This window comes from Alligator sinensis, unplaced genomic scaffold, assembly GCF_000455745.1.
Source record: "Alligator sinensis unplaced genomic scaffold, ASM45574v1 scaffold775_1, whole genome shotgun sequence".
In the NCBI taxonomy this organism is placed as follows: Eukaryota; Metazoa; Chordata; order Crocodylia; family Alligatoridae; genus Alligator; species Alligator sinensis.
This window is the reverse complement of record NW_005843115.1, coordinates 59318-79600: the sequence shown is the minus strand read 5'-3', so window position 1 is coordinate 79600 and position 20283 is coordinate 59318. Positions and strand designations below refer to the sequence as shown.

At 40.4% G+C, this 20283-nt stretch overlaps 1 protein-coding gene across 1 annotated transcript in view; it reads left to right on the top strand.

Annotated features, from left to right (window-relative positions):
- The window catches only part of LOC102383995 (phosphatidylinositol 4-phosphate 3-kinase C2 domain-containing subunit gamma-like), a gene marked incomplete at its 3' end in the record, with an annotated part of 97886 nt that overhangs the window by 23392 nt on the left and 54211 nt on the right, over positions 1 to 20283 (top strand). Inside the window, exons 4-6 of the mRNA XM_025193864.1 lie at positions 2683 to 2765; positions 5843 to 6000; positions 13395 to 13506. Of these exons, the coding sequence (XP_025049649.1) occupies positions 2683 to 2765; positions 5843 to 6000; positions 13395 to 13506 (353 nt within the window). The remainder of the gene's footprint in view (positions 1 to 2682; positions 2766 to 5842; positions 6001 to 13394; positions 13507 to 20283) is intronic.

The following is a 20283-nucleotide window of genomic DNA, read 5'->3' as shown; positions in this document are numbered from 1 at the left end:
CCCCCCGCAGCTGCCTACAGGAGCTCCCCTCTCACTGCCATCACACCCCCCCTGCCAACACTGCCACCAACACCTGCGGGAACTCACTGTGCCCCCCAGCCTCGGGAGGTAACTATTCATGAGGTACCTCGACATCCACCGTAGCTGGCTAACATGGATCAGAGATAAACCTGTCCTTGAGTGGAGTAACTTTAAGCTGCCTAAAGTTTGCTTAAAACTAGTTTCAGGTGGTAATGTGTGGATAACCTAAGTGTTAAGAGCTCCAGAGCTACCTAAAATTAATGTGTAACAAGGTCCTTTACATTAGAGAGGACAAGGTCAAAAAACACACACATTGGAGAGATACATGGTAAAGTTTGTGCTGGTCATTAATTCCTGGGCTTGTTTATTGCACAGTCTCAGTCCAACCCCACTAATTGGTCTCTTTTCCTGCATAGGTGAACTTTACCCATTGTTGTAAGGTTCTTTTCTGGCAGGAAGTATAAATAGTTCTAAGATGCATAAAGAAGTTTTCTGCAATCCTGGCTCAGAATAAATAAACAGCTTACAGCAACATGAACATGGGGAACAGCAACGAACATTAGTTTTTTCCCCATATTTATACACTTTGGTTTATGCTCATTACCATTTATTCCACCCTGTCCCTCCTTTTGTTCTACCCATTTCTCCTCCCATTTTAAGCTCTGCTTCTGTTTACTGTGTGCTTCATTAGCGTGGAATTGCCTATGCGTTTTACTTATTTATATGTCTTTTTGCTATAAGTGCATGTCTAAGACCTGGACTCCTGCTCTTCAGTCAATGGGCAGACTTTGACCAAAACTTGGAAGCTTCTGGAGGCTTCTTCACCAATCACCATTCACCTTTTTGCATATGTTCGTTTCAAATTCTTTTACCAATTACATGTTGTTTTTCACATTCCAGTCTGTTTTTCTGTCTCATGTTATACCATCTTACACCTTTTTTGGGCCCCTGTGTCTTATCGTGTTCCTCACTGTAGCTGGTTCACAGCCCACAGGCTTAATTGCTGCTTTTTCCAGAAAAATGGTTAACACAATTAAGATGGTTACTTAGCATAAGCAAATGGCTGGTTTAGCTATCATTCTGCCTTGTGGTCAGCAGCTTTTGCTAGGCCAAAGGTTAGAGCCTTTATTCAGCTGCAAGTCCAGTGCTTCCTAATATCAAAATATTGTCACCCTAACATTAGTATTATTAACTTTCATGCCATTTCTCTTATTTCAATCTCGCATTGATCCAGTATTCTTGGTGTGATTTTTTTTTTTTTTTTTTTTTTTTTAATGTATAATATTCCATCTGTCATCAAGACATTTCATTAGGACTTTCCTACTCTTTTGGCCAAGACAATTAATGAAAATCCATCCCAGAATCTTGAGAGATGTATTCCGTTCACAAGTGAACCTTCTTCCATTCCAACAGGACTTCTATCAGCATAAACTACTGTGGTCTCCCCATTATCCAGTACATTACCCACCATAAAGCTCTTTGTACTACCCACATCTTTTCCAGCTTAATTTATAATTTCCAGTGTGGCAAATGCTTTAGTGCAGTCCAAATAGATCTACTAAAATTCCTTTGTCTAAAAAAACAGATATCAAAGAAGGAAACCACAGTCTGCCTCTGATTAAACTCATGTTATATTTAATCCTATTTTTCATATCACTCTGTCTTTAGTTTTTCTGTCCTTCAACAATTGTTCTAAAGCCTTGCATTCCAGGTGGATATGAATAAATAGTTCTTCAGACACAACGTTTCTAAGTACTCTCACATATCGTATGCAAGAAACACTCTCTGTAATATGAAATATAGCAGCTAGGCAATACGCAATTAACAATACAGGAAGACTCTGGCCCAGAACAACAGTTCAAACTGTTATTCCCATATCTAAATATATGTGCCACTGCTTTAATGCTTACTTGGAATAAGTTGTGTTCCTACTGTTGCTAATTGAATGGTTGCAGGGATTTGGACAGGGGAATCTTGAACTTCCAAGGGAAGAAGGGGAGGAATTAAGCATTGAAAATCAACTTAACGCAATTTCAGTGTCTCCTTTTCACATCTTTAAACTTACACCTTTTGATCTCCGAGTTCACTTCAGTTATTGACCAGTGGGAAATGCTGAAAAAAAATTATGTTCCCTATGTTTTTCAAATGGAGAGTGAGGGACTTAATGGCTGGTGGGATTCAGGTTGTACTATAACCTCCTGAGTTGCCAGTACTCGTGTATATTTCAGTGGTCACTTCTATACGTGATGCTATGGTGACGTAGCATCTACGGGCAAGGGCTGTGATGCTGCAGCTACGTCATTGTAGCAATGCGCCCCCTAGGTATAGCAGGTTGCTACAGCAACATAGCAGCTAAAAATAACTGCGTCACACGTGTGGCACAGTATGGGCTGTTACTGCACCATCATTTAGTATTTCCAAAAGGAAATACTAAATGACAGTAACAAAGGTGCCATAGGGACATGTGTACATGTGTCCAGTGAAATCCATTGGATCATTTATGCTGGCTTGGAGTCCTGTCTAAATCCATGGAAATATGCTAATGAAGGTTAGTCCTCATTGAATTTATTGCAAAATCAGGGCCCTATGCTATGATATGCCGTACTCCTTATGTAAATTAAGTGAGCTCTTTTTCTCTTGGTTTCATTTTGATATTTTTAGCTTGCAGGTTGGTCAATCCAGCTGGCTGAAGTGGATCAAGGGAGTAATGAAAGCACAGCCTCCTTTTGCAGTGCAGTGAAGAAGTAAGTAATAAAAAAACTTCATTCAGCCAAGTGTGAAGTTCCTCTTACTTCCATTAATTAGATCATTATTCCTGCATTTCTTCATACTATCACAATTCCAAATAGCCTTTTAAAATGTAAAAATACTCTTAATTTCATTTTAGAGGTTAAAGTAGACAAGTAAGTAAAGTAAGTATAGTTCAGAAAAGTCTGTCTTCCCATCCCTCCACTTTATTACTGACATATATAACCAGATCTCTTCAACATTGATGTTTTCCACTGTATTGAACTTAAAATATATTTCCTGGCATATTGTGTCTTTCGAACAGTTTTAGCATCCCTGGAGTTTGGAGTAAAACATTAAAATCTGGTGGAGAGAGACCTCCCTGACACCAGAACTGCTTTTTATTCCACTCAGTGAAATTTCTGATTTGGCCACATTCTATAGTTTTGTACAATCATCATTTGCCATTAGCAGTTATACTTGCTACTATGGATGGGAAATGAACTGATGCTATTTGTTGACCTTCTTCAGTTTTCTTTCTAAAAAGAAAAAGAAAAAACAAGGAAAACTCATACAAAACATAAGAACAGTAAGTAATACAAAATGTAAGACTGACTATGAAAATACAGTTCAGCCCCATTATTTGTATTCATTATGATGTCTTTAAGGGTACCAACAATACTATTTCCTCCCCACGTATACACTTAAGTGGAAAGAAAATTATAGTTTTAGTGTTAACAAGTCTTCTTTTTTTGTAGACTAGTCAAACACCATCTGTGCAAACATTTCTTTCTAAATTGCGTGCCCTGAAATTAACAGCTGAATACTTTCAGCTTAAAAAAGAGTGCCCATTTTCCAAACATGTCACTGTACAGAGTTCTCAATCTTTTTTTTTTTTTTCCCACTGTTCACCAGTCTAAATCTAAATTCAATCCTAATAACATCAGATTCATGGAGGTATATTCCATGTGACAAACCTTCCCATCAGCTCCTCAGATTATGTCCAAACATCTTGCATTTAACTTTCCAGTCCAATTACAGGAAAAGCCCCATATTGATTTTTCCTCCTGAATTCATGTGTTTATTTACAGTATTAGAAAGATTAATACAAATTAAGCTCTTTCTACTTTGTGCAACTTGTTTTGTGTGTCAGTGCCAGGCCTTTTTTTAACTTTGTTTTTCTTGTATCAAATGAGAAAGTATCCTCAGGAGAAAATGTCACATCAAAGAAAAGACGACGAAAAATCTCAAATAGATTTGCAGACAACTAACACATTCAGTCTTAGTGAGCGAGCTTCTTCTAAGTCCCCAATGAATCTCAGTAACTGGCAGGTTTTATAAATCAGAGGCAAGATATATAATTCAAACTCCATGTCATGCAAACTTACAGTTCTAGCTTATAGTTCAAATAGAAACCCATTGTGTTTTTCTCTAGGTAATATTTGTACAGGTGGCAGTCTATAATTGAAACATTTCATTGTACACGTATCAACTTTAAAGCAGTTTTCAAAATCCTTTATCAAGTTTCCTGGTACAATTGCGGACACAGCTAGAGCAAATGTTCGTCCAGCAGTAGCTTCAGAATACCGTTTAAAGTGAATTTGATACTAGAGAAACATGCCATTTTTGACAAGGTCATGGTTCCGTGCTACAAAGTGTAGAGTTCCTTCAGTTTCTGCAGACTTCAAGTTTACTTCATGCTACTTTGCTGTACTTCATGGCAGTAAGCATCAAGCCATAACAAATTACTAGAAATAAGTCATCTTTTTATACGCAGAACAGGTGCAGCCTGTTCAGCAAACAGTGCAGATATTCCTCGGTCCTGTCGACCTGGGAGAGTGAGAGGGTATGTTGGTCTCCAGACTCATTCAATCATTGGCCTTTACACAGAGATACCTTAAGAGGATGAAGCTTGTAATCATGAAATTATTTTATGTGTACCTTGCCCACTATTTTTACATAGGTCACCAAAGCAGCCTTTGTAGAGTAATGACTTTTGTTACTGCTATACATCAAGCTCCTGTACTGAAGGTGCTGTCAGACTTCATTTCCTGTTACACCAATAAACCATTCTGCCCCCGGCCTTTCATGGGAAATAACATACTTCTTCATTGTCTTATAATATTGGAAGCCCAGGGTTTTTTTCCATGCTGTAGGAATGTGCACACAATACAATACTGCTGTCTAAACAAGTTAGGAACCAACCCTGAAGTAACCTTAGAATGAAGAGCTTTACATAAGAGAGAGCTACACCACAAATAATACTGTAACTGAAGACCACATGAAGTGCTGCCAGCTCATGAGCAACAAAACACTGCTTGCACAAAAAAAGGAATGCAGTTGTGCTTACTAAAGAGTATTTGATTTTAGTTATTAAAGCATTTGGCTAAATAGTGAAATGTAAAACTTCAGTTGATAAGATGTACACCTTTCCCTGCTACCTTTAAAGTGGACTTGCTTTAGGATGTGCGTTTAAACTTAGATGATAGCCATGAGGTTTTCTGGGGCCCCTCAGACAATCAGAAGCATGGGTGAGCCCACCATGCTCCAACATGAAAATGGCACCTAATGCCACACCCAGACTGTGAAACACAGAGGCAGGTAGCCTCTGTGAATTAAGCAGGTCCCTACTCTTTAGTGATCTATCTCAATGGCTTTTGCAGTTTACTTGTTAGCATCTAAAGGAGTTTTCCTTAAACCTAAGTTAGAAATACTCATGTTTTTGGTGATGAAGGTTCCAGGTGTTGTCCCAGAGCTAGTTAAAAATTACGACTTGTGCATATGTATCTGAAATTTTGTTTAGAAAATGTGTCCCTTGTCTTGAATTTTTTAAAAATTTTTCAGTCATCTTTATTCAATCCTAGCTAATACCTTGGAAAAATATGAAAGAGGCAGCAGTTATCTCACCAAGATATCAGAAGAAAAGCTACTCTTGCTGTTATATTCTGAATCTACATGTAAATATAGTTAGTGTCCTTAACGCTGAACCGTTCTATTGTTACTGGCATTTTATGGTAGCTTTGTCTCATTCATGCGACAGGAAAGCTGAAATAATATTCATAGTATTGAAAATAATCTTATCATATGTCTGCAGAATACGAGATTCATGTCCTGCTTTTGACTCGAAGAAAAACACTGGGAAGATCTGGAGTGTTGCAACAATGGTCCCAAACCAGATTCTTTGTAAATCAAAGTTGAGAATAAGCATTTTGACAAACAGTTCCTCACAGCCACTGCATCTTACACCATATGGTAAGCTCTTTGGATTTTCTTATCTTTCCAAGATACAGTACTACAGAAACACATAGCAACTTGTCTGTTATCCTATGAGATATCTAGTAACACTCTGTTGTAAGATGTATATTAACAAAACACTCACTGTAGCAAGCACCCCGATGATAAAAATGTCTGAATGAAATTATAAATGTTCATGTAGTCACTATAAACTGTAACATTATATTTTAATAGCAAAGCATCAAAATAGTATGTGCATGCTACAATTTTTATTCACAGGGTGCATTTACACGTTCAATTTGTGTGACATGATAAACTCCAGTGCAGTTCATGCCAGACTTAGTCTTCCGAGCACAGTGTCTACAAGTGTGCCTGGGACTGCAGCAATTTGAGCCCAGGTGGAGCAGCCTTGGGCTCCAGGTCATAGCATCAAGAGGCAGAGGGGTTAGCTGGGGCTGGTAATGCCCAAAGAAAAGAGTTGTGCAACTAAGCAGCAGGTAGGGGTCTGGTCCCCAGCAGTACTGTCTTACAGCAGTAAAAATGTGTTTGCTGCAGTCTAATAGCGCCGCAGCAGATTAGTCTACTGCACAGTTAAGCAGACACCGCACCCACAGCGTCTTCTTTAAAAACTTGTAACTGGCATCTATACTGGCCCACTTATTGGAGGCCCAAGGGTCAAAGTTTTGATTGACCAAATTTACTTAAGTACATGCCTGATCTAAGGGCTGTAGGTAATCCCACAGGAGTCATGGGACTACTTATATGCTTAAGTACCATGCTGAATCAGAGCCTGAATGAACACATACACTGAATTAGTCTCTCACTTCTTGATCACTAGGTCAGGGTAGCGGCTTACTGAAGGGAAGAAAGCATAGCCATCACTTATGCTATGTCTTTGAATAAATAAATGCAAATCCATATCTTTTACTTTGGCAACTTTGAGTGTAAAGAAACACACTGGATGCATCTGCGCACACACTTTACTGCCAAGGAGACTAATTAGCTTTACAGTAAAATGTCACTATCTACATGTGTGCCAGTATTAGGGCAAATTAAATTAATTAAATTTCCCATATGATAGTACTGTTGGGGTGAAACGCACGTGCTGAAACACATATGTAAATGAGAACAGGTGCTGCCCGGGGCACAAGGGTGCTAAGGTATGGGAAATGCCTGCTGCCTAGCCCCACATCTTAGCACCCTTGTGCCCCAGCCATCCTCCTGCCTCATGCTGCAACCCAGAGTCTGACACGCCACTGACCCCCTGGGCCCTCTGCCAGCCTGGGGCTACTCTGCCCTGACTCAGTGCTGTTGTCCTGGGTGCACATGTAGATGTGCCCAGGAGCTATTAACTCTGGCATGAACAGTGCCAGAGTTTATTGCTCAACCTTAATTTCATGTGTAGATGCACCCACAGAAATGCAAAAAAAATGAATGAGAACACCATTTTGGATTTTTCCCTCTTCTCTACATCCCTTATCAAGAAACAATTTGGCCATAACAGAGAACAATAGGATTTTGTTTCTTTATGGGGCTGAATGCTGAGAACACAAAATTCTGGGGCTGCAAGGAGTTAGTTTTTTGATATATTCTCTAAGCAACATAGTCCTGGCTATACTTTACTGGTACTAGGCAGTTTGATTTATCCTATTCGCATCTTGGGCAAGTGGGTTTTAGGGAGGTAGGCAACATTTTGAATTTTCATAGAGGATTTAATCAAAGGCAGGACCTCCATCATTTAACACTCAATATTCATAAACTCCTATGATATAGACAAGGAAAACACAGGTAAGCTCACCTTTCCCAAGAACTTGAATGGAGAAATCTCACTTTCTAGAATGGATCTTGGTATACATTTTTGCCTTCATTATAGTTTATATTACAAAGGTGCATCTACACATGCATATTAATTCAAAGCTATAAACTGGCACATATTGTGCCAGAGTTTATTGTTCCCAGGCACCACACTAGCATGTGCACCCAGGACTGTAGCCCACTGAGTGGGGTCAGAGTAACCTCAGCTGGCAGGGGGCACAGGCGGTAAGCCTGCCAGCCCAGGGCTTCTCTGACCTGACTCAATGTGCTACAGAGGACCTGGCTAGGGTATGAGGGTGATTCAGTGCAGGGCTAACTGGCAGGCAGCCCCCACACTGAAGAACCCTCCATGCCCCACCCAGCCAGGTTAGCATCTGCACATGCATTACTGCTCATGAAAAAACTCCGTAGCTGGATAGAACAGGGTAGGGTCACATGTGTAGATATCAAGATGTTTACTGCAGAAGTAATTAGGCAACTCCATAGTAAACATCTCATGTAGACTCATGCCCACAGTCACCAACACCGAAAAGTCCTCACTTTGGTAGAACATAGGAAACAAATAGACCTTGCCCCAAACTTGGTCACAAACTAAATAGACATTCAAACTGTTGGAGAAAATAAACACTTTCACTCCATTTAACAGATGGGAATGAAAGCGTTGTCCAAAATCACGTAGAAAATATAGGAATCAGGAAAGGATAAGAGATCTAGGGAGTACAAGCTCATAAAAGTCTAAAACTAAAAGTCTTAGAATGGGGTTGTATAATATCATTTTAAATTAAAGACTTTTCCATTTAGTATCAATCATAGAACATTGTTTTCCTTCTTTTAGCATCACCTAATATCAATTAATATGTATGACACAAGTGCATTTTCATTTTTTTTCATTTATGAATAGGGATCTAGGTTTTCCATTCATCATGGAAAACTGCAGATTTTCTCCTTTTAAGGAGAAAAACATGGATTTTCTCTTTTAAAGAAGAAAAATGTAGATTTTTATCATTTTAATGGTAGATTTCCCCCTTCAGGGTGGCAGAGTTCCAGCTTGCAAGGGACTGCTTGGGGCTGGGGGGAGCAGGAGGAGGGCAATCAGTCAGGAAGCGTTACAGCCATATGTGTGCACACATACACATGACAGCCAGACAGTGTGGAGAGCAGCTGCTGCAGCTCCCTCCAGGTAAGTCTGGGGAGTGGGAATTGAGGCCCCACAGTGATGGAGGGAAGAAGTAGGGGAGATGGGCTGGGCTAAGTCTGGGGGTGCTGCCCAGCTAAGGCGGTATGTGGGTTCTGGGGCTCAGGGCCAGGGCAGGAATACATGGCTGCAGGGCCCAGGTGGCGAGTGGGACACAGCCATGGGTGGTTCATCCAGGGGGTGGCATCAAGGCTCGCTTCCTGCCACTGCGCACACTCTCAGGGGGAAGGGGGAGCATGAGGGCAAATGCCCTACAGTTTTGTGCATGGGGCAGGGGCAGATACAGATTGCCTGCTGCAGGTTTGGGGCTTCCCACCCTGCTGCCCTCCCTGCATGAGGTTCCATGGCTCAGTGGGTAGGACCCAGCATGGCAGGACAAAGTGAAGCAGGGAGGATCAGTGCCTCGCACCTCCTGGCATCTCCTGCCCACCTGGTGGCAGCATGTGCAGGAGCATGGAGGAGGGGAAACCATGTGCTGTGCTCTGCTTTGGCTGTAGCAGCTGCCACCTCTTGCAAGTGGCAGCCAGGGCTTGGGCACTGCTGGGGGTCCAGAGGGCTGCAGGTCATGAGTGAGGGGTACCAGCAGGGCTGAAGGAGTGGTGAGCTGTGGGTTGGGGAGTGAGGGACAGTAGCAGGGACAGGGAGCTGTTGGTTAGGAGTAGGGGCACCTGGAGGGGGTGGGCAGCTGCAGGTTGGGAGTGAGGGGCACCAGTAGGGCTGGGATGTGGGGAGTAAGGGGCACCAGGAGGGCCAGGGAGCTATGGGTCAGGAGTGAGGGGCACCAGCAGGGCTGTGGAGCCTGTGGCTTGGGAGTGAGGGGCAGGAGCAGGGCACTGGCATATGAGAACTGCCACAAAGTGGGGGGTAGGACAGCCGCAGCTGGGCCCATATGCTGGTGACCAAAAGGGGCAGGGAGAGTTCTGCTTTTTCTTTGTTAAAAAAAAACAAAATCAAATGCCAAAATATATAGACATTTAGAATTTATTATATTATAATGATTGAGGCACTGTTAGGCTTCCATATTGATTTAAAATTGTAAATATATCAATAAAATATTGTATTCAACTGAGACTTATATATACATAGTGGCATTTCATTTTAATCACAGAAAAATGCAGATTTTGAGTTTTTAATCAGAGAATTTGCTATTTTTTAAGCAGAGAAAACCAGGATCTCTGCTTGTGAAACATTTGGCTATAGTCTGTGCCATCATTTTAAAGCAACACTACTGTGCATGTTTCTCTAGCTTTTGTGTGTATCGATTCAGGAAACAAATATTAATGAGATTTGCACTTTAAACAAGCTATGAAAAATTACTATAACTGCAAATGGTTATTGGACTAGAAAATTAAAGTAAACAAACCAGGGCTGGACTTTTAAAAAAATTAAATATAAATTAAAATTAAATTTTTTCTCGGAGAACTTTGGGGCGTTTATACATGCACTCCAGATGCCGAGAGGGAGCGCTTCAATTAGATTGGCTCCGAGATTCACTCTAATGAAAGTGCCCGAAGCATCAACGTATCAGCATCCCCGCAAAGATTGTTGAATGAGTTTTAGTTAAAGTGCCCCACCACCATTTTTCAGTACAGGGATGATGATACACATGATGCGGGAGTCTGCTGGAGCACAGTAATTACAATGCCCCAGCAGACGCAATTAATCAAGTCTGCTCTGATGCATTGTAAGTATAGTGCATTGGAGCAGTCCCGAGAGTGTATAGATACCCTTTGTTTCCACTGAAACATTTTTTCCTCAGAAAAAACTGAAACACCCCAAATTTAATTTTTCTTTTAAACTGAGGACATTATTTTTGTTTTTTTTGGTAATTTTTTAATTGAGAATTTTTTATTTCTTTCCTTAAAGTCTCATGAAAAATAATTTGGTATTTATTGTTCTACCTTTAAAAAAAAAAAAAAAAAAAAAAAGAAAGAAAAAACTTGAAAAATTTGAACCAGATTCTCTTGCATGTTATGACTGTTTTGAGGCAAAGCTGCCCCTAAAACTCTATTTAACTGGCTAATTAAGCCAATTTACTGCTGTCATGTATCCATACAGTGTTGCAAAACAGACACATCTAGGGTTTTTTTGTTTGTTTTGCTTTTTGGCAGGGGGAACAGTGGCGAGAGGGGTTGGATTGTAATTTTTTATATTTGTATTGATCTTTGAGTAATTGACAAAATATGACTTGTTGGAAGGGATTAAACTTAAAAAAACCCTACAACTTGGCTTAAGGCTCATACCCAGAGAGTGGTGGTGGATGGGTCGGTATCGACTTCGAAAAATGTGGGGAGTGGCATCCCCCAAGGATCAGTCCTTGGGCCAGTGCTATTCAATATCTTCTTCAGCGACCTGGATGAGGGCGTGGAAAGCACTCTGTCCAAATTCGCAGATGACACCAAACTATGGGGCAAAGCAAACACACTGATGGGAAGAAACCAAATCCAGGTGGACCTGGGTAGGTTAGAGAGGTGGGCAGAGAACAATGGGATGCAGTTCAACAAGGACAAGTGCAAGGTGCTGCACCTAAGGAGAGGGAATCACCAGCACACCTATAGGCTGGGGGATGACCTTGTCAGCAGCACAGCAGCAGAAAGAGATCTTGGAGTCATTGTTGACTCCAAGATGAATGTGAGGTGTCAATGTGAAGAAGTAATTAGCAGAGCTAACTGTACTTTGCATCACAAACAGGTCCAGGGAGGTGATGCTTCCCTTCTATGTGGCACTGGTCAGGCCGCAGCTGGAGTACTGCATCCAATTCTGGGTGCTGCAATTCAAGAAGGGTGTGGACAACCTTGAGAGGGTTCAGAGGAGGGCCACTCATACAGTTAGAGTGCAGGGAAGGCCCTATGAGGAAAGGGACTTGAAACTTTTCAGCCTCTGCAAGAGAAGGCTGAGGGGGGATCTTGTGGCATCATACAAATTCACTGGCGGGGGGAGGGCACCAGGGAATAGGAGATGCTCTGTTTACCAGAGCACCCCCTGGAATAACCAGGAACAATGGCCACAAGCTGATAAAGAGTAGATTTAGGTTGGACAGCAGAAATAACTTCTTCACAGTTAGGGTTGCCAGAATCTGGACTGGGCTTCCACGGGAGGTGGTGCTCTCACCTACCTTGGGGGTCTTCAAGAAGTGATTGGACAAACACCTGGCTGTGATCACATGACCCCAGCACTTTTTCCTGCCACTGGCAGGGGTCAGACTCAATGATCCATTGAGGTCCCTTCCAACCCTAGCATCTATGAATCTGTGAACTTCTTTATTTTTGAGCAGTAAAGAAATAGCATGAACAAAAAAGTGAAATAAAAGTTTTCCTTTGTTTGGTTATTTGGGTTGTAGACAATCTGACTGGAAGAAAATATTTCTTCAAAGTGTAGTGATTATACATACCCTGAATAAACATAATCTTGATATGTAATCTCTTTCATTTTGGGACCAAATCCTCCCAAAAGGTCTCAGCCTGATGGAAAATGGATTAAACACTGAAACTAGTTTATGTGCACTAAGCTTCTGTTCTGTTACAGGTTTAAACCAGTTTCTGATCACTTAAACCCGTTCATGTGTAATTCTGTCCCTAGCCCTAGGGGTTGCTCCTGCTGACTTGTTCCTCTATCCTGCTCTGTGTGATCTTCTGGCTTTTTAATTCAGCTTGCTCCTTGGCTCTGCTCTCTGCATGATCTTCTGTCTTCTAGCTTTGGTTTGATCCCAGTCCCTGCTCTTGACTTGACCTCCTGGCTCCCTGACCTGGTTGTCCTCAGATTCTATTCAGCCATCTTGACTCTGCTCAGTGCCTGAACTCCTGAATGGCCCCAGACTCAGCTACTCACATCCTGATGTGACAAACAGTGGGAGCAGGGCTGGGAAGAAATCCTCAGACCACTAAATTATATTCCTCGAAACCTATTAATATACACCTACATGCAGTGTTTGTACCCAGCCACTGCTGGGCATGGTTAAGTGAAACGGATGCAGCAGGTTATAGTGGTAGCTAAATCTCTGGAATATCTTTTGGGCCTTGTTTAAGAGAAGAAATCCGTTTGCTATGGGTAATGTAGGCTTGCTTTCAACAAGAATGGGGAAAAAAGTATATCTTTTTCTTGGAAAATCACTTGGGTCTCTTCCATTCCTGATTCATAGTTGATCAGCTTATAGTTTAAGACACACGTACCCTCAAAACAAGGTTGAGTTCAGGACAGGATAAGAGACAAAAATTCACTCTTCTGTGAAGTCAAAAAATAAATGTTAAATCAGTTGTGACTCCATTTTGATGCCTCTTGGTGGAGCTAGACTGCAGCAGTAGTTAACAATTACACTGTGACTCTTATTTTCTCTGCTTCAAAATCTTGCCAGTAATTCTCTACCAAAATCCTATTAATTTTTTCTTACTATCTTTGTTTACAGCTAGCTGCATCGTCCATGACTTAATTGCAGAGATCCTCCGTTGCACAGATCAATATCCAGAGCAGAAAGAGTATTTTCTCATTGTGTGTGGGTCTGATGAAGTTTTACAAAAGTACGTATCTTACTAAGAAATGCTATTGACTGTGCCTTACGTTGTATATGCAATGCACCAAATACTCAAGTATTGTACTGTCTTTGAAAACAAAACAATAGGGAGAGGGTAATAGCAGTGGATACAAGACACAAATCTTCAGCTCATCTTCTTCAAGTTTTGGGAGAGATTCACACACTGGGATTTGGTCCAGTCACATTTCAAATGCTTAATTTCTTAAGCACCTGTAATATTCTGTGTTTACACTGGGCTCTATTGAGATGGCAGTGTAGTTTACTTCTGAAAGCATTGGTCAAACAGCTAGGAACACCTGCCCTTGAATTCCAGCTCTTCTCCTCAACTTTCTGTGCTGCTCTGTATACTTAGTTTTGCTTCTCTGTCATGATTCCCTGATGCCTAAAATGGGGATGCTAATGCCTGTGATGTCTCTCAGGAAATATTACATGTATGAGTTGATGTCACTTAACTTGTAGCTCTGCAATCGTAAAAACTACTAAATAAAGGAAGACAACTGCTATGAAGTCTTTCCATATAAGGTGGTGTTTCTTTACAGTATATAGCAGTAGCGGAGTAAATGAAGGCACCAAGATGCTACTGAGTGTATGACTGTAACGAGAGATCATTATGTGTATGTGCCATGTGAGGCAATCGCTCTACATTAGAAGTAGGCCTTTCAGAGCATCAGATAGTAACTTGGAACTTCATTTCTAGCAGGTAATAAAGAGCATATCTATATACTGTACTGGTAAGAGTGAAATCTATAAAAGCTACTAGAAAAGTAAGTTCACATGCCTGTAATCAAATACATTTTGCAGCTCAAGACATGGACATGAATTCCTTAGCATTTCTAAGCTGAGTCTGCACTTGCTCACTTTTTTATAAAACAGGAGCAAATATATTAAAATAAGGAATAGTAAATTAGTACAAAATAGGACCCAGGGAGATGAGAATCAAGACCCTTATTTCCACTTAATCTTAGATCTGTGATGCATAAGAAGGTCTGGTTCCCTTCCCCTTCTCTCCCCCCTTCTCATTTCCTATTAATTGCTAATAAAATGGAAATAATAAACCATTGTTTGAGGATGAGCTCAGTGTGTCTCAGTACAGTGTACAGTGTGTTCTAAACAGCTTTATTTTCAGTTTTTTGGAAGAGAATTCATCAATAGTGGACTGTCTCAATGCCTGTATTTGCAGAATCTCTGCATATCTCATTAGCAGTGAAACAAGGTCAACAATGTTCTCAGTAGTTTTCTTTCCCCCTTGACCATAGTTCAAAAAACACTGAGCTGCAGATCTGGCCTCCACAGATGTAATTCTACCCTGCACTGTACTTTCATCCCTTTTCTCCTCCTCATTAGAGCCTTTTAAAAGACATTTTGAAACCCTGAACCAAAGCTGTTCCTAAGGTAACTTAACTTGAAGGCTGTAGGGATGATTCAGAAATGAATTTGGCCTTGCATCTGTAATTTCTGAGACTCTGAGCTGCTCTTTCCTCACTTTATCCTTCTTTGAATGTACATAGTAAATTTGAAAGTACACTGACAAAATACAGAAGGGTGGTGAATTCCAAAATTAGATTTCTGAAGTGTAATGCAGCAAGGAGGATTATGTGCCCAAATGTTGCCCCTGCTTTCTTTTTATAGTCAAACTGATATTAAACATAAAGCCTCCAAGCTACCCAATGATCTGTACCTCATCTCATGGTGGTTTAATGAGCCAAATGGAAGTTTGGGAAAGGCAGGCATTTGTTATTAGAGTGAACTGTATTATCAGGCAGTTAATGATGTCTCCTATAGTAGAATCCAAAAACTTTAATGCCTGGAATCTTTACATGAATGACCGTTTTTGCTGAAAGTGAATAAATACATTCTTGTAGCGTAGCTAGAAATAACATGGCATGTGGCATTGGCACATCAGTGAAGATGCTAGTTTGTTATCCCCCTCACTTTTTTTGTATGCCCATGAGCTACTGTAGCATCTGAGCTTTTCCTAAATGGAAACTTATATTCGCAACAACCTCATGAATTAAAGGAAGTTCAGATCCAGGACCTTGTTTTGAGGCCCACAGTGTGCACTGTGAAATTCTGGTTTAGAATTATGTTCAGTTTCTGGTTTGCAATTTAGATCTTTGCTTGGTTTCCAAGCTCAGAAAGCTAGGAGTTGTCATAGACTAAATGATACTACATTTTCTGTAAGTCTGTTTTACACCATCTCTAGAACATTGTCAGGATTCATCTTTGTCTTTTCTCTGCCTCTTCCATCATCTTAAATTATCCTTTAATTGCATCACATCTCAATGTATTCATGTCATTTCCATTTTTAATGCTTAATCTTCATCCTTAGTTCATAATTCTACAGCCCAAGCAAGCAGGAAGTTTTCATCCTCACCAGCTGTTCTATTTGTTCTAAATATAATTAATTTGATCTTCTGGATCTTCTGTGTTTTGGGGGTGGGTTTTTTTTTATTTTGATTTTTATTTTTTTTACAATTCTGGATTCAAAGCATCAAACTCCCTGGTCTCCCTGCTACCTGTTCAATATTCCTTTAAACTAGTCATTTCATTTCCACCTTTTAGTTCTTGCAGTGCCTATCTGAAAATCTTCTTTTTATCGCCCTTCCACCCAAACCAACAGCATTACCTCTTCTCTCTAAATCTTGCCTGCAAACTTTCGTTTTCACTTTAGCATGTGAACAGATGCCACTGAAATGTGGTTTTATGATGCCTTTTTATGAAAGATGTTATAAAAAAATAAATTATATTGAAGTTAAGCAGTCTCTGCTGCATAAGTCAGCAAACCAAAAAACAGTTTTTGCCATGTGACGGTAATGAATCAATCCTCCATGCAGACTTTCTGCCTTTAGAATTATAGGCCACTTGCTCAGAGCATTTTAAAGGACCTAGTAAAACATAGCATGGGGCTATATAAAAGTCTGTCAGTCTCCTTTTTGTTTATTGATGTGGGTGTTTTCAGTAAGAACAACCAATTGTAGTGCAGAACCTATTGGTGTGGGGGTTTTCTCTTTCTCTTCCTTTTTAAAGCTTTTAACATATAATTTTGAATCCCATTTTCACTCTCAGATAGTATGATTAGCTTAGTGCTTTCAAAACTCAGCCACTGTAGTAAATAGGAAAACAATAAAACATTCCCATGCATGTATCCCTTCATAATTTAGACTTGCACACTTCTCTATGACTTTAATGATGACATTTTTGCCTTGTTAAATTCTTTGAAGATTAAGGCCTTAAATAGGAATTGGTTCTCTCTCAAAGTGAAATTTAAGCTATTAATTATGGAAGGGACAAAGTTATTTTCATGTAGATTAGAATCATTAGAAGCATGCACTTTTTGGATTAATATGTTCTTTGTAAAAATAAGGCTTACTTTCTCTTGTCATTTCAAATTAAACTTCTTTCACAATGGTGCTGCACCACTGAGGTGTTTCAGGGACTCCACAAACATTTGAGGCTTATAACAGAAAGATTTGTGTCTTGCAGAACCTGAATGGTACCATGGGGGGAAGCAGTGTCCTTTATTGAATAGAGCACCGGACTGGGAGCTCAAAGACCTGGCATTTATTCCTGGTTTTGCTACTGACCTACTATATGATTACAACAAGTCTCTTCATTTCCCTGTACTCATTTCCTTTCTATTTATTTAAATTCCTTTCTTACCAATTTAAATTGTAAACTCTTCAGGGCAGTGGATGTCTCCTTCATATGTTTGTCCTATGTCTTGTTCAATGGAATCCTGTTCCCAACTGACGCCTTCTGATAGTATTATAATCAAATAACTGAGAACTTATGGTGATAGGGTTGCAACATTATAATAGTCTTTTCTTTACATTGTTTAAAGCACCGTAAAATACTAAGTAATCTTCACAATGCTCCAAAAGTGGCTATTTAAATGTTATCTCCATAGTTTATAGGTAGGGTAATAGACCCAGACAAAGCCAAGTTTAGTAGTGTATTACAGCCCCTTTACAGTATGTCAAGATGGTGTCATTGGCAGCATTTGTCGATTCTTGGTAAACAGAGAGAAAGAGGAGCTAACACTGGGCCACTATCTATTGTTTCATCACCTATGCCAGGCTTCTACCTTTATTTCTTGAAGAAAACTTTAAGGCATTCACTCTTCCATCTGGTCTTCCACCCCAAAAGCCACACAAACCAACCCCAAATATGCACTGGAGATTTCTGATGCCATAGCTATGGTGTTCAGAAATTTGGTGAGGAGCATAACATAGATGTGCCAGCAGAGGCTCCTTGTTCAGTAGTCCCAGATGAGGGGTTATAGTACTTAAAAGTATGGTCACAAACTCTGGAAATTGCAGAAGTGAAATCATTAACCCAGAAGCGTGGTTGCCAAAAGAAAGGTTTGTGAACCACTGCCCTAGGGTAAAGGCAACTATACTAGCAAAGCTCCATCTTTGCTGATGTAGCTTGTTTTGTCTAGTGAAGGTGGAGGGGTGCAAAGTGTTGTTTAATATTTAGACAGGCAAATGGCCTTTTTTACCAGTATAAGCTGCATTCCCACAAGAAATGTTTTACCAGTAAGGCATACCAGTGTAGTTCAGTCAGCAAAGTGCTCTAATATAAACCAAATTGAACATTGGCAGAAAGGGGATTCCAGATAGTATAGTAATTCAAGATAGCATAGCAAATAGGGTTTTTAGCATACACGCATATATCTGTGAATATTTTTATTGTTAGACCTACGAATTGTAAGGTAGAGTGGAAGGGGGAAGAGGGGGATTGGAAATAAATGGTGGAAAATAAGATGGATTTGGAGGTATTTAAAGGAGAACTCTGTAGGCGTATGGAGGGTTGTCCTAGAAGAACTGAAGCAGCAGAGGCTGAAAGCAAGAATAGGAGAAAGTGACACAACAGTGAGACAAGAAGCACGGGAAAAAGAAGAAAGTAGTAAAAAAGGAGAGAGATGCAGGAAGTAGTACAGAGACCCAGAATGAGGATTAGGAGACTCAGAGACCCAGCAGTGATGATAAAGAGTTTTAACGACTTGTGGAAGATTCTTGCGGAAAGAGACAGGTAGTCAGTAAAGGGACTTGAGCAGGGTCGTGATATAATAGCTACAAGCTTTACAGCTGCACAGATATTTCATTACTCCAGTATGTTGGCTTCTGCACTCTGCTTCACTCCTAAATATGTTCTTCATGTCCTTGACATCAAGGAATCTTGCAAATGAACAGAAGCACTGTCAAAAGCCCTTGCTCTAGGTATTTATTCTGTCAAATGAAAATGGGTTTCTCCTTCTGCAACCTTCTGTGCATTTGTCACAGTGCCACATCTACAATTACACTTTTTGTGTCTGGAAGTAAGGGGCCTGCCTTTTACCTAGTTACCATGTGGAATAGATGCAGAGCATTTACTCATCATAAAAGAGATAAATCCCCAGATGTTTGAACTCTCTGTAATTGTATCTAATGACAGCTATATATAGCCCTAGTTAATTATTTAAAATTATATTTCTTTTTTACCAGAGAGCCATATGTGTGACAGTACATTCTGCAGGCTCCTATTTCTGTTGATTATTCATAAAACATTCATTTTAAAAGTAAACAGAATAAACTTGACTGCAGTCTCACCAAGTACAGCTCTTAGATGGAGATAAACCCAATTTCCATCTGAATTCTGAGTCTTCCCTGACACTTGATAAATCTGAAAGAACCTGTTTTTCCTAAGTGGCCCAGAGGCTACAGAACAACTTGCCAAACTGAATAGCAGTATAAATTTGGAGCATTCCTTCTGGCTGTTTTATGTCTGAAGGCTTGAATGAAGCAACATGAATCTGACAGAAAATAAACTGGAGATGCAACTGATGCATGTTAACTTGCCCCAATGAAAAAAATAAATTGTCCTTGCAAAAATCAATGCCATTTTGTAAACCAGTTAAACCCCAGGGATTTTTAATTTGTAAAATGTATGTTGGGCTTGACTTTTGCATTATTTCATCTGATTTGAAAAAGAGAGCAAGAGAAAACCAGTACAAAAGCTTTAAGCCCCCATAAAATTTAAATACAAGGTCAAACATTCAACTAAGAGGCAATCCCTAGCATTGCTAAAAGGAGCTATCAGAGTTGGGTAGGGTTTAACAATTATTTTGGTATATACTTTCTATCAAGAGTTGTCAGAAAGAGCCCCTAAAACAGGGGTTGGCAATCTATAGCCTTTAGGCCACATCCAGCCTGCAAAGACATCTTCTCCAGACTACCACAGCGGGGGGAAATTGGCAGCATTCAGAATCAGCTGCATGCAGCAGCATTCGGCACCAGAGAGAATTAGCAGCATGTGGCAACATTCAGTTGCAGAGGAAATCAGCAGCACATGGAGGTATTCAGCAGTAAGGAAAACTGTAGTGGCTGGGTTGTAAGCCGTGGCCCACTTGGGACTGAGCTGCATTTATTCAGCCTGCCATTAATAAAAGGGTGCTGATCCCTGCCCTAGGAAACCATTCCAGCTGTGGACGACCCTTGTGGTGAGCCACATTTTGCTGCCATCAAATCAATTTGGTGGAGCAGAGAGGTTGACCCATTTTGGGATCATGGTTCACTGTCTTTATGCATATGGGAATCAAATATAATTTTAATATTTTTCAAGTTAGCTAACAAAATATATTAACAATAGCAATCACTTCTCATTAGCCACCTATCTGTCATCTTGTGCTAGACACCTTGCATAAGCTAAGGTAATTTGAGGTTTTACACACAGCACAGATTCCAAAGTGTGTGGGCCGGGAGCGGTCCGAGGCCCTCGGGGG